Source organism: Symphalangus syndactylus, chromosome 2 (genome assembly GCF_028878055.3).
Source record: "Symphalangus syndactylus isolate Jambi chromosome 2, NHGRI_mSymSyn1-v2.1_pri, whole genome shotgun sequence".
NCBI lineage: Eukaryota > Metazoa > Chordata > Mammalia > Primates > Hylobatidae > Symphalangus > Symphalangus syndactylus.
This window is the reverse complement of record NC_072424.2, coordinates 125,041,607-125,056,639: the sequence shown is the minus strand read 5'-3', so window position 1 is coordinate 125,056,639 and position 15,033 is coordinate 125,041,607. Positions and strand designations below refer to the sequence as shown.

The following is a 15,033-nucleotide window of genomic DNA, read 5'->3' as shown; positions in this document are numbered from 1 at the left end:
CATGGCACTGAAAGAAGTCATAGTTCCATAGAAAAATACCTTATTCTAAATTTGATTCAGAAATATACGGATTAGTAGGGAGGAGGTACACTGACCAAAGTTAGGATAATGTGAAAAGCAACAATAACTTCAGTGGACTGAAGTATATCAAGTATGTTTAAGTTGTTGAGCACATAGTGAAACTAAAAGTAAGAATAAATTGGTCATCATGGAAACTATTAGAGAACAACCCCTTAAGATGAATACTAAAACAAAGGGAAAGAATCACATATTTATCCTGCCTTTGCTATATGAACTATCCTATTATATAAACAAATAGCAGATAAGAGGAAGGTTCTCTTTACTGAAGTGACCTACATAATAAGTAGAGAAGGAAAGACAGAATTAGAATGTCTCCTATTTTGCAACTACTATACAGTAACAGATCTCGGCCTCAACCACCACTGGCTTCCAACATCTGAAACAGACATTAAGGTTCCACCAGCTAAATGAGTGTCAGTATCATCTATGAAGTAGTCTTGCCAAAAATGAAAAATAAACCTGCATTTGATCAAGCTTCAGTAAAGTATCCAATTTATAGGAAATCTGAGGGCAAAAACAAAAAAACACGTTAAAGACAATGGGGATGCAGCCAGAAAAAGCCAGCATCTGGAAGACTCTATCTTCAACAAATAAATGCCAAAAAAGGAGAGGTAAGGTAAGGAAGGGAAGTGAGGAGCGAAAGGAGAGAAAAGACTTATCTGTCAATCACAATTAATCCTTACTGGTTCTTAAAGTAAGTGGATTATAAATGTCTATAGTATACTATCATTCGTACAAAAGAAAAAATAGAATATATTTATGAATTTGCTTGTAAATGCACAGAGTCTCTTTGGAAGAACATGAGAGAAACTGGTAACATGCTACCTGTAAGGAAACTAGATAACCAAATGGCAGGTGGGAAGAAGATTTTGGTTATCTTTTGAATTGTGTGAACATATTAGCTATTGTAAAAAATAAATTGTGTGTTACTGCAATTACAAAGCTTGCCTAAACTAAAATTACCAATTAAGTTTTTAGAGAAACTGCTTTATATTAGAGAAATGACCATAGCTTTTACTAGCAAAAATAATATTACCTCATCATATGTGTATCTGTAGTCGGCTTTCTTTGATTTGAGGTCCCATAAAACTACTGTTCCAGATTCAAAGCCAATCAAAAGCTGTGATAAAACAAAAAGGCACATTACCTAGGAATGATATCAATTATAAAACATTTGCTGGCAATGAAAATAACTACTATCATTCAAATGCGTTGAGTACAAATGCATAATATAAACAAACATCTGCATTGCTAATTAGTAATCATGTAAATGACAAATGAGAATACTGCATGGCATATTTATATGTCTTTGATGATTAGGGATTCAACATACAACTGACTTTTAAAAACAAAAACAGTACATTTTGAAGTCTTCAAAACTTTTGAATGTATTTTCAAGTTTACAAACTTTTCAAATTCTACACATTATGAGGTAATCTCATCTATTCCATCTATATATTCATTAGTTCCAAATCATATCCAGCCTACATCCCTCTGGTGAGATTCAGACACATAATTCCAGTGGCCACATCTCCACTTACCTACACAAAAGCCTCAAAGTAAATGTGCCCCAAATTGAATTAATTACATTCTTCTCTAATCTGCTTCTCTGGAATTCCCTGTTGCAGTGTCTCTCACCATTCCTTATCACGTCTATTCAGTGGCACCAGCTAGAAACCTGGAGGTCATTCTTAACTAGTCTCTCCTCCAGCAGGTAAAATCACCATGTAAATTTAAATTACATTCTATTATCTAATTTACTTCTCTCCATCTCTGGTGCCTCTTCTCTGGTTCAAGACACAAAGATTCCCTTTCGGGTCTCCTTGACTCCAGTCTTGCTCCTATTTTAACCCATTTCTTATTGTAGCTAGAGTAAGAGTTCTAGAATACAAACCGAATGGGGTAATGTATGCTTCTGTTTAAAACTTTTAAATGCCACACCATTATTTTTAGGATAAATTGCAAATTCAGTAATATGACCTACAAGATCCATCATGGTATGACCTCTGTTTACCTCTCCAGTTCCATCCCTTACCACACCATGGCCACTCAATACATGACAGTATATTCTTAAGTTCATACTCTCTCTTACCTTTGAGCCTTTGTACATGCTGCCTCGCTACCTGGGCCACTCCATTTGAATGTCATCCTTTTTGCCTGACTAGTCCTACTTATCTTTCAGATGTCATTTTAGTGATCATTTCCTCTGGGAAGCCTTCTGTGACCTACCAAATGTAAGTCAATACCCTTCCTATGTGCTCCAATAACACTTTACTTTTTTTTTTTAATTTGAAGGATCACCACACAATATAATAATGGACTTTTCCTTATTTGAATTATTGTGCAGTCTGTAAAATCGGTATATCTGGGCAAGGATTAGTTTTTATCTTGTTTACCACAATACCTCTAACATAACACACAGGGCCAGGTATGTTGTAAATACTTCTTATGAAATGCATCTATTTCAGAATGGAATACATGTTCCTGCCTCACAAACTACGTACACTGCCCACAGTGTACCACAGTGTACCCCCAGGCCCCACCTCAGTATTTGCCAAATCTCAGTACGAGATTTCCTCTGCTTAAAACCTCCACTCCTTTCATTCAATAAGCAATCCTCTACTAATATTTTAAGCCTACATTCAGTGTTGCTTCCTGGTTAAGTCTACCCAGTTCCTTTAGACAAATTAAGATGCTCCTTTTCTTAAGCTAGTACCAGGCATTTTCATCTATATGTCTCTAATATCTAATACACTTCCTAATACATAGTAGACACACAATAAATATTTGTTTAATAATCAGAAAAATGATTAGTCTGTATCTGTTTGGGTTATCTGGGGATATAAACAAAATTTGGGCAGAATCAGTAATTTTAATAGGACAAATTTAGAAGATTCCAGAGTACAGGGGCAGCTGGAGGGGCTAGCTATCAAAACTAACAAAATAAGTTTTCCTACTTTAGTACAGAATACAGTCAATTTTTCTAACCTTTCTCTTCTTTCCTAGGCAATCTGAGATACATACACCTTTTGGAAAAAAATGGTATTTGTTTCCTCTCTCTTTTCCCAGTCTTTTCAAATATCTTGGACATGTGATACAGAATTTGAGAATAAGGAAAGAGAAGAAAAAGAATAAAATGTAAGGGTTGATGTACACTGTAAACAGCACTGCACTGCTTAGAACCTAAGTAACCTGAGTTCTAGTATTAAATCTGCCACTTAATAGCCATATAACTTTAAGGAAATAATTTTATCTATCCAGACCTTAATAACTTAAGAGGGTTAAACTTTAACCTCTCTAGCCAGCTCTAATTCTAAGGATATTAGAAATATGTGACAACAGGTTAGAGTTTTATGCCCATAATCTTCTAGCTTTTCAATTCCTTTCTCTACAAAAGCAACAGAATAATAAATATTTAAAAATAGAAAACTAAAGATAGAGTACTTAATTAAAATTGGAAATTCTTCAATGCTTATTCCTACTAGAATCTTTTATAACCCATAGAGATGTTAATTAGCTTACATACTAATGACTAATTCCCGTCTAATTTTTCTCTTTGAAAAAGCATTAGTGTGTATGTGGAATATGAATACATTTCTCTATAACATATATAACCAATCTATATCTAGAAAGAAAGCTTAGCATAACAGAGAGTACTCCTGGGTTGAAATTAAAGAAATTGGTCTTCGAATCTCAGATCCGCCAAAGTCTAGCTCTGTATCTATGGAACACACAATGTCACCCAGTCTCTGCTTTATAATTTGTAAACTAAGGGAAATTGCTAATTTACAATTTGTTGAAAAGATCAAATGAAGTCGTGTATATAAAGTGGCCAGCACAGTGCTTGACACATAGAATTAAATAAATGGTAGCTATTCCTATCATAAGTCTAACCTATCTAATGTCTAACTTTCCTTGGCCAAGACCTTCACTTAATGTGGCAGTATCCACCTGTAAGGCTAGCATTGAAGGAACTTGCCCTGTCACCTTACATCCCTTTTCAATGACAAAATGTCTAGGAGTTCTTTGCAAACAGCAAAGAGTCTAAAAGAAACCAAAGTTTAGATAATATAGTTTATTCTAGCACCCTAATATTTTTAAATTTTATATATATATATACATATATATATAACTTATTTACTCCATCCTCATATTTATGGAATGAATTATATATATAATTCATATAATTGTATATCGAGTAGTTGGTATTTTTATTATAAGTTAGATGCTATGGAAAATAGAAACCCGTATAAACATTACCTTTGTGCTCAAGGAGTCTTTCAAATTCAGGGGAGGTGAGATATGCACACATTTCTAATACAAAGCATTATGTGATAAATACCATAAAATTTCATAACTAAAGTACTAATAAATGTGAAAGAAAGAAAAAGCATTTTCTGTCAGGATTATCAGGGAAGAAATCACAAACGAAAAATATTTAATCTGGGTCTTAAAGTGTGGGTAGGAATTCAGCAGAGAGATGGAAAGAGAATTCCAAACAGAAGGACTCACATAAACAAAGGTATGGAAACATCAAAGAGCACTTCATAACTGAAAATATAACTATTTGCTTCAGCACAACATTCAGGTAAAGATATCCTGAAAAATAAGGAAATCTAGGGCTATATTTCAAGAAAAATTGATTTTATTTGTTAGATACTACAGACCCACTGAAAGCTTTGAAACAGTAGAACAGTAAGATTAAAATGGCACTCTAAGCCTGGCACAGTGGCTTGTGCTTATCATCCCAGCAGTTTGGGATTACAAGGCAGGAGGATCACTTGAGCCCAGGTGTTCAAGACCGGCTTGGGCAACATAGTGAGACTTTTAGGAAAATTAAAAAATTAAAAAAAAAAAAAAAAGAAAGAAAAAGAAAAGCAAAAAGCACAGGAAGAATTAAAATGACTTGATGACCAATTAGAGGTGGAAAGGAAGTTCTGAATTCTCCTACCATGCCTCCCATTCAAAGACTTGGCTTTTAAATAAGTATCTTGTATAAAAAGAAGATAAAGTAAGGATCTAAGTTACTTAAGTTACTTTATATTTGCTTTATGTAAAGTTTCTTTCAAAGCATACAATGCTATAATTATGACCTAACTCCAAATGGTCTAATTATCCTTTTGTTTACCCAATGGCAAACTGAGAGAACAGTGTTAAACAATATGTCAGCTCAACCTCTCCCACAATTGAGGAAATGAAAAACCTGGTTAAACTCCTGCACAAAATCCAGAGGTTTCACTTTACTGATTTCTGATAGCAATAAACTTCCTGGTATTTACTTAGCTTAAGATCATAAAATTATATAGGTAGAAAAATATCATTAAATAGAACTACCTGAAAGACTGGTTTGAAATAGAAAATAAATATTCATCCAAAAACATTTATTGTTTTAAAAGATTTAAATAATCTAAATTAACAATAGCTAGATACTGATTATATGAAACTGGTTTCAGAGTATTAAAAATTAAATAACATTTAAAAAACTCTACATTATTAATTAGAACTATTTATGACAAAAAAATTTAGGGGAGATGAGATATCAAGACAACTATAACATAAGGCAATCTGTGATTAGTGCTACAAAAATTGTACAAAGCATTCAAAAGAAGCCAAAAACCAAAGAAAACGTTTTACCAGGATTAACAGAAAATCAAGGAAAACAGTCTGAATAAGCCAAATAGAAATTAATAACCTGTAATTATATGCATTAAGTTTGACTTATGTTTTTAAGGTTTTTTTTGTCCTTTAAAATTGTAAATGATTCTAATGCTTTCATTTGTTCTTCATAATTAATAATAAGCATTAAGTGTATATGACACACAACCTTCAATGGTAATCTCAATTTGTAATAAGTGTGATCCTGAAATAGTATGTTTATTGAAAAACACTAAAATTTGTGCATTTAATATATAATTTTTTACAAAAAATTCTACCTTTCCCTCGTCCATTGGATTATCACTTATATGGACCACAGGTCCTGGGTGAGATTTAGATGATCTGAAAAAGAAAAAGTTAGTAAGATTTTCTCTTCAATTAAAAATTTTAATATGGCTACATATTTTATTCCAATAAAAATAAATAGAAAACAAGTTATATTTATAAGGAAAGAAAGGATTTCAGCAAGTGATAAATAATAGGCACATAGTTCTTAATATGGATCAAAATAGGGATCAGGGAAGAAGTGGTGACTTACATAAATAAGCAAAATTCACAATTAAGTACACTTTCTGCATAGGAAAGAATCTTCAATTTAGTCAAAGATTTGAGCACAGGAAATCTATTGTCAAGGCAGAATTCTCAAAATTACTGTTTTTGAATAATGCAGCACCTATCTTATTTTACTCAATTCTAGCCTCCAATTTAGGCATCCCATTTAGTTTCAATAGAAATAGAAAAACATTCTATTAAAAAAAAAAAGTAATGCCACTGTATCTGCTCAGAGAAAAAGAAGTTCTACAAATAAGAATATGGTTGAACTGATGCCTATAGAGTAAAAATAAGCATACCCCTAACTCAGAAACTCCCAAGTTTGACAGATCACTCCATTTCATGAGAGCCATCTGTGAAACTATACAGATACCTGCACTAGGCCTACCTACTAGATGTCATGATCAATTCAAAGAACAGACCATGAAAACCCATACTACCAAAGGACTGATATATGATAATAACATTCTTGCTACAGGAAGAAAAAACAGGATTAATACACTATTACAGCTATACTAACACATGACTTAAGAGATATGTCACAGAATTATCCTTATCTCAAAAAGAGGTAAATACCGTGGAATGCAACAATACAAGACTATTTGCTTAAAAACAAAAAGAAACATTCAAAAGAGTCTTGCCGATATCCTTAAACTTTGATTTTAGTGTCCCAGAAATGTAAGAAGAAACTTGTAGAAAGAGATAAGATACAAAAAATTTAAGACAGAGTGAAGAGTTAGCACTAAAGATCCTTAGGGCCCTATAGTTTAACCTAGTTTTTGTTACTAATATTAGTAAATGAAAACAATCATTATTTATCAAATTTATCAAAAATTAAGTAAAAATTTATCAAAATTCAGTAAAATCAAACAAAATTAATTTGATAATATATTAACTTTAGCAAACATTATATTTGATGATTATTAAAACATATCGAGTAGTAGTGTAAATCAGTGTTTTCCAAACACTGGTGGCAACTCATTTGTGGGTCATGACCATCATTTGAAAGAAAAATAATTAGAAGATAAAAGAACAGAAAAAATTAGAGTGATTTTCATTAGTAGGAATGACTGTTTACTTAAACTAGTGTTACAGTGTACACAAATGTAAATATATACATACGTAATGTGCATATATCTCTATATACATATGCATAATTTAAATTTACAAATTGCCACGTCAAAAGAATACTCATAAAAAACTAATAAATCTGTACTTAACATTAAGAACATCTGTCACATATTTAATTCCATACAGATTTACTGATTGGCTGTGATGTAATGGTATTATTATACATAGAACTGATGCTTTCAGATACAAAATATTTGTTCAAACTTACAGTTCAATGGCTTTATTCCACATAATGACGTAGCCTGAGAGTGTGAAGGACTCCACATTGACAATATGTATATTACCTCGTTCAGTGCCCACATAGAGCCACTTACTCTGGAAAGGCAGATGGCAAAATGTAACCCTGCAAGAGAAAAATACACTCAAAAAAGAAATTTGAAAAATGGCAAATTTTACTGATTGCATTAGAGGGTTGATTATGATATATAATTCAGAAACAGCAAAACTGGTATATAATCATCAGATTTATCTACTCATTGTGACTAATATTTAATTATGCTAATTCAGCTTATACATCAAACATAAGGCCTTACAGCAAATAGATAGCATGGCATGACAGAAGATGAGTTTTGAAGTTAGAATGTGTTTCAAATCTGGCTGTCCTCCACTAACTGTGTAACCTTGAGCATACCACAAATTTACCCTTTAGGCCATAAGCTAAGATTTCAACATCTACATCACCCCTGAGTACTACTGTGTTTCTCAGGCATTACTAAGCACACTAATCCATCTCAGTACCTGTGCGTACTACTCCTTCCAGGCAAAATGCACCTCCTTGATATTTTTCTTCTCTTCAAAGATCCAATTCAAATACCACTTGCATTTAAACTGATGTGATACTTTTGCATCTCTGTCGGGCTTGCCTTATATGATTGTCAAGGTCCATCTTTCTCATTAACCTGTGGGCCTTTTGAAGGACTGAGATCCCCTGTACTCAGCCTTAGACAATGTTTCTGAAATATATTTGAACTATTTCTTCCTATGTTCTGATGATATGGCAGGCCTTCATTAACAAATTACAATAACTTACATGCATTTGCTAAAATTTATCATTCTGACAACTGCAGACAGCTTTCATATTGGCTCATTTAATTTCAAGGTAAAGAATGAATACCATCTTGTCCTGTTTTTTTCTCTTGTCCTTTTCATAGCACTTATTTTTAGTTTAAAAAGAAGATATCTTGTGAAAATCTATAATGCTTATTTTTTTTCCTACAGACCCTCCATTTCGTCTCTCAGAATAGACTTTACAATTTAAATAAATAGCACTTAAAATAACACAAATGATAATAATGACTGCCAGACTGTCAATACTAACATTAGACACTCGGCAAAGCATACAGAGTATTTTATATTTCCATTAACACACAATTTTATTACAGAGATTTTCAAGACGAAAACACTTACCAAATAAATACACACGCAACTCACTCTCATTCTTTCTTAGAGGTAATGTTCAGTTAGATAATTACTTAAGCTTCATCTACTTGTAATTTCTGTTGAGTGTTTTATATGATAACGTTCTCTTTCTAAAGAATTTATGTAAGTTTAACCAAGTATAGACATGTCTACTGAATAAACAAAATCATTTGATAGTACTTTGTTACTCACAAGGCTCACTTTCTCAATATTAGCTACCATCCTAAGATTTTTTTCCTCAGTCAACTATAAAACTTACATGACTGCGATATTTTAAGCATCACTATGTTTTCCAGAAGTGAGAACAAAATATTTAGTATTTAATACATTAACAAGAAACTTAAACATTCACTTAACTAGTTTGGCACCAACACTTTAATAAGGTCTCTAGAATGACTCATATATTTTTTAAAAATATATATAAATAATGGGAGTGTATTTGTACAAAGCACCACCAAACTTAAAAATTACTCTGCTCTATAACTACTGTCATCATTTAAGTAAACTGAGGAGAGAGAAAAGTTTAATGTTTGTTAAATCACAATGAACTCAACAATTTCTTAACCGGCAAATTGTCATGGCTCTGAACATGTAGGAACAGGAAGAGCGGAAAAACTAAACTTCCAGTTGCAACCAAACAAAATAATACCATGCCAGTGATATTAGAATCGTTACCTTATGGAGGGTTTAAATGATAAAATAATTAAAGAATATGAAAGATTTTATATAATAATAAATTTAAAAACATATTGACTACTTAAAAGGAGTAATGTGTTAGAGCACTTAAAATTATGAGTTATGGGCCGGGTGCGGTGGCTCACGCCTGTAATCCCAGCACTTTGGGAGGCCGAGGCAGGCGGATCATGAGGTCAGGAGATAGAGACCATCCTGGCTAACACGGTGAAACCCCGTCTGTACTAAAAAATACAAAGATTAGCCAGGTGAGATGGTGGGTGCCTGTAGTTCCAGCTACTCGGGAGGCTGAGGCAGGAGAATGGCGTGAACCTGGGAGGCAGAGCTTGCAGTGAGCCAAGATCCAGCCACTGCACTCCGGCCTGGGCGACACAGCAAGACTCTGTCTCAAAAAAAAAAACAAAAAACAAAAAACAAAAAACTATGTGTTATGCGTGTGCATGTTTGTACACAGAGAGACAGACAAGACAGAAAGGTATTGTTATTCAATAATTTTAAGAAAGTAATCCACAAGAAATCTTTTCTTAAGGAAATGTTTGAGTCACATGCAATAGAAATCTAACATTTTTTAGTGAAAGTAGTCATGAAACAAATGGCACTGAACAGCTTTGGGACAAACAGATTTCAAACGTAGAAGATTTCAGATTACATTCCCCTCCCACACTGACTCTAGGATTGATCGTGTGGCTTGCATTGGCCAATGAATTATTAGCAGTTGTGCCACAGGCATAGTTTGAAAAGTCCTTGCAAGGAAGAGGGGCTTGGTCTCTTTTTTAATACTTTCAGAACCCAAGTGCCATGTGATGAAGCCCAGACTAGCCTGTTGGAGACCCTGGCCTGGCCCATAGCTAGAACCAACCACCAGACATACGAGTAAGGCAAGCTAGATCATCCGACCTAGTCATGCAGCCAGATAACTACAGTTGTGTAAGTGACTTCAGGGCAGGGGAAGGCCACTCCTGCTGAGCCAACCCAGGTTGCCGACCCAACAGAACTATGAGCCAACAAAATGGCTGTTATTTTAGCCTCTAAATTTGGGGATGTTCTCCTATGCAGAAATAGAAAATTGCCCTATTACTAATAAAATAAACTCAACTAAAATAAAGCTAAAAAACATATAGGAAAACAAATTCTTATAGTTCTAGAGTTAAGAAGACCCCAGCAAAACTTTTCAGGAATGCAAACAGTGTATATTTCATGAAGCTAAAATACTGCCTTGGATCAAAATCAACTCTTCACTTGTTTTTCTTAAAGATTAATTTTTAATTTTATGGTGATATAGATCATTGATGATAATAAATAACAATGACTTATATTTTTATGTATATCTTTTACTAATATCAAGAGACCAAGATAAGTTTTGTAGTGCTGGTGTCTATTAGTAAAACATAAAATTATACTGAAAATAGTAACATTTAATAATATATATAGTTGAAACCCACATGAGAAACTTTAAAACTTAGGAAACACTAATAAGCTTATTTATTTTAATATCATAAGAACAGCACATTAAATTGAGACTGAAAAGTTACCTTAAAATGGATAAGCTGAACCAAGAGAAAAGAAAACGATTGAAACAATGTAACAGAAATACACAGATAATGAAGTTGAATCCCCTCAGTATGCCACTAAATACAACTTGTATTCTTGTGGCATACTGAGGGGATTCTTGTAGAATACAACTTATATTCTAAATCTCTATACTGCACTTGACTTAAACGTATCTTACAAATAGTGTTACTGGGAATATGACAGTTCTGTATTTGCTTAAGGAATTTAAAATATGTATAAATGTTAAGTACTAGGGAGTAACACATACATCCTATTTGCTACAATATTTAGCTGTGACAGCAGCCTGTCAAATATTATGTAGTCAAGCACCAAATTTGGAAGATTTTATTATTACCAATGTCTTTGACAGAATATGTACAGCTTCCTAAGTAATGTTGAAATTAACCATTAGATTAACCCAACATAATAGAAAATGTCATCTCATTTATATTCTCAGCAAATATCATATCTTACACCTAATGAGTATTCAGTGAGTCTTTATTAAATGAACAAGTGAACTATACAAAATATGGGAACCTATTATAGTAATTAATAAAACAATCAGATATTCCCAGTGTACTCCTTCTCCATCCTTACGTCCTGAGCCTAATTTAAACCACTACTATCATTGATTGTCAAATCCATTCTAAACTGCCACAAGAGTTATCTTTTCGAAGCCAAGAAAGTTCATATTATCTACTTGAAAGACTCTAATAGCTTCCTCCCTTCTACCATAATGCTTCTTAAACCATATTTAGTGAAACCATATTTAGTGACATTTTGTGGTACCTATATCTGGAAAAAACGGGGAGAGATACACAGTGTGCAGGATTTGGTCACTTGGTACTCAGTACCAAAGTGCTGGGATTACAGGATTTGCACTTCCTCCCATATGTCCTTGTATACTGGAAAACTAAAACATACTCCTCCTTTCAGCTATGGTTCTAGATGATATTACATTTCTACTAATTGGATGTGTTTGAAATGTGTAGGCAGAAGTGAGGCAGAGACCATCTTTCTGTTGCTCTCTCTGCTGACAAGGATGTTTACAGAGATCTGAACGGTAGAAGACACTTATGGAGCAGCAGCAGGGGGGACTAAACACAGTGTTCCAAGTCTGCTCATGAGCTTCATGTGGTGAGAGGTGGTAATCATAAAAGCAGCCCTGTTTCCTATTCCCTGCATTGAAGCTATGGCAATACATTCTAAAACTCAGTAAGTCTGTACCCTTCCAAACATTTTTTTAAACAGCTAGGTTCTTGTGTTAAATCCTCTTATGTGTAAAATATCTGCAGTGGTTTCTGTTCCTGCATTGAAATACAGCAAGGAAATAATCTGCAATTTATATGATAGTCTATAGTCCAAAAAATACCTGCTTATAATGTATCTTAAGATGATGTTATTAGATTATTTAAAGTTGAAAAAAGGTTGAGAATCTAACTTTCTTATAATTGTACAGAAGGCCTTTTCATGGCTGGGCACAGTGGCTCACATCTGTAATTCCAGCACTGTGGGAGGCCAAGGCTGGAGGATCACTTGAGCTTAGGAGTTCAAGATGAGCCCGGGCAATATAGTGAGAAACTTGTCTGTACAAGAAATGTATGGCTTGGTTTGGAGATTCATGCTTGTAGTCCCAGCTACTCAGGAGGCTGAGGCAGGAGGATTGCTTGAGCCTGGGAAATTGCTTGAGCAGTGAGCCATGACTGCACCACCCCTCCCTCCTTAAAAAAAAAAAAAAAAAAAAAAAAGGAAGAAAGAAAGTCTTTCATGAAGTAGACCTTTGTTGCTTTATTTGCTCTTGACTACCCACCCAGCAATGTCTAACTACAGTTCCTTAAATAAGGGAGACTGCTTCATGACTTTGTGACTCTGAACATAATGGAAAGTTCCTTTGCTCTTTGTCACCTAGGAATTTCCTAGTAATCCTGAAAATCTGTTCATATTGGCTCTTTTGTAACCTTTTACCTAAAATTCACAAAACAGGATGATGCATCTTTCTTCCAGTTACCCTTTAAAATTTCACATAGAAAATTTTATTACATTCATATTATGCTTTCCACTGCATTATAATCTTCCATTTTATCTCCCTTAGTCAATAACAACTTCCATGTCTCTCCACAATTTATCACAGTATTTGCAATGACCAGAAACAAACAGGAAATAGGAAAGAAGCAGATATTATTTGGTAATTTTCTTAATTGTACCTGGTACTCTCCTGCTATGAAATGAAAATTTTAAACATGCATTAATGAACACAGATTTTAAAAAACGTATTAAAAAAATGTTTATAAAATATGTTTTTTGGGCCGGGCGTGGTGGCTCACGCCTGTAATCCCAGCACTTTGGGAGGCTGAGGCAGGCGGATCACGAGGTCAGGAGATCAAGACCATCATGGCTAACACGGTGAAACCCTGTCTCTACTAAAAATACAAAAAAATTAGCTGGGCGTAGTGGCAGGCGCCTGTAGTCCCAGCTACTCGGGAGGCTGAGGCAGGAGAATGGTGTGAACCTGGGAGGCGGAGCTTGCAGTGAGCCGAGATAGCACCACTGCACTCCAGCCTGGGCGACAAAGCGAGACTTCGTCTCAAAAAAATATATATATATATGTTTTTTGGAATATATTTTAAAAAACAGCGGTCAAGAGAAAGCAATTTATAAATCTCTTGCAAGGATTTATTTGTAGTCCCATATACCTTTTCTGAGAAACTGTCATAGCTGCTTTATAAAAATATTGATATCTATGTCACCCAGAAGTATAATATTGTTTCACAATATAAACTTTAGAGATCTTTGAATGTTGTTTTATATTTGTACTGATTTACTATATTCCTTATTAATTATATCTTAATTTTTATAAAATAATTTAAACTTTTAGAAAGATATCCAAATAAATCACAATATTAACATTTCTTGTGAAATGAGACCTTAGCGTAACAATATTAATAACTATCAAAATAACTATCAACTTAATATCAGGTGAAACAGTGAATATCAAACAGGAAAATCGTATGTCTCAACTAAAGAAATAATTAATAACATATGAAAAAACTGTTCCCTGCTGTATAAGGGATTTCTTAAAGATGTGTTTGTAATTATCTTGGGGAATGTAAGATGCCAGGACATTTTTACATAACAAATGCTATGATAAACTGAAGTAACCTGGTATTCATCAGTGCACTGTTAAACTGTACTTTTCAATGAAAAAATCTCACTTTCTTTTTTCACTTTCATATGAAATTACCCCTCTATTGTACTTTACTGGATAGGAGTATTCAAAATGTCTTACAGTCTATGGCTTATGTTTTATTATTTAAAGTTTCTCTCTCCACACACATACACATATAAACACATCACCCTATTTGTACATATATGTAAACTTACTATCTTAAATAATTTTTGTCTTATTTTACTGTTTGCCTCTCCCTCCCCCAAAATTTACTCTCTCCATAAGTTTTATTAACAACCTGGAACATACGTTTCCACATTTTCATTTTCATAAAAAACACAAATATGATGAGAAATTCTGAGTGGGAAGAAAGTTATTTTTAAAAAGGAAGATGCATAAATTTTTCTGAATCTTGTGATCCTCCAGCCTTGGACTCCCACAGTGCTGGGATTACAGGTGTGACCCACCGTTACGTTTTCTCTTGTTGTTGTTCTTATCCATCAGTACCTGGTAGGTGGGGTTCATCTTTTAACTGTCTTAAGTATACTGCACAAAACTTTCAAATTTTAATACAAAAACTGAATCTCCCTTACATAGCTTGTGCTTTGCATATATTGCTAAGCACTCCTTGCCAAGGTCTTACAGATACTCCTTACATCATTTTCTTCTATGTTTTAATTTCAGTTTTTCTGTAGATGATTCAGTTAAGTATTTAATTGGCTTGCAATTTATTTTAACTGTGAGGTAGAGGCCACTCTTCCCCATTTAGCTAAGAATTGTCATAG

The 15,033-nt window shown here is 33.7% G+C and overlaps 1 protein-coding gene across 4 annotated transcripts in view; it reads right to left on the bottom strand.

Moving 5' to 3' along the window:
• Nucleotides 1–15,033, bottom strand: part of STXBP5 (syntaxin binding protein 5) — a 190,873-nt gene that overhangs the window by 118,301 nt on the left and 57,539 nt on the right. For all 4 annotated transcript variants that reach the window (XM_055266723.2, XM_055266704.2, XM_055266714.2 and 1 more), the window contains exons 5-7: nt 7,628–7,762; nt 6,015–6,078; nt 1,118–1,201 (exon numbers count right to left, since the gene is read on the bottom strand). In XM_055266723.2, coding sequence (XP_055122698.1) covers nt 1,118–1,201; nt 6,015–6,078; nt 7,628–7,762 — 283 coding nt within the window. The remainder of the gene's footprint in view (nt 1–1,117; nt 1,202–6,014; nt 6,079–7,627; nt 7,763–15,033) is intronic.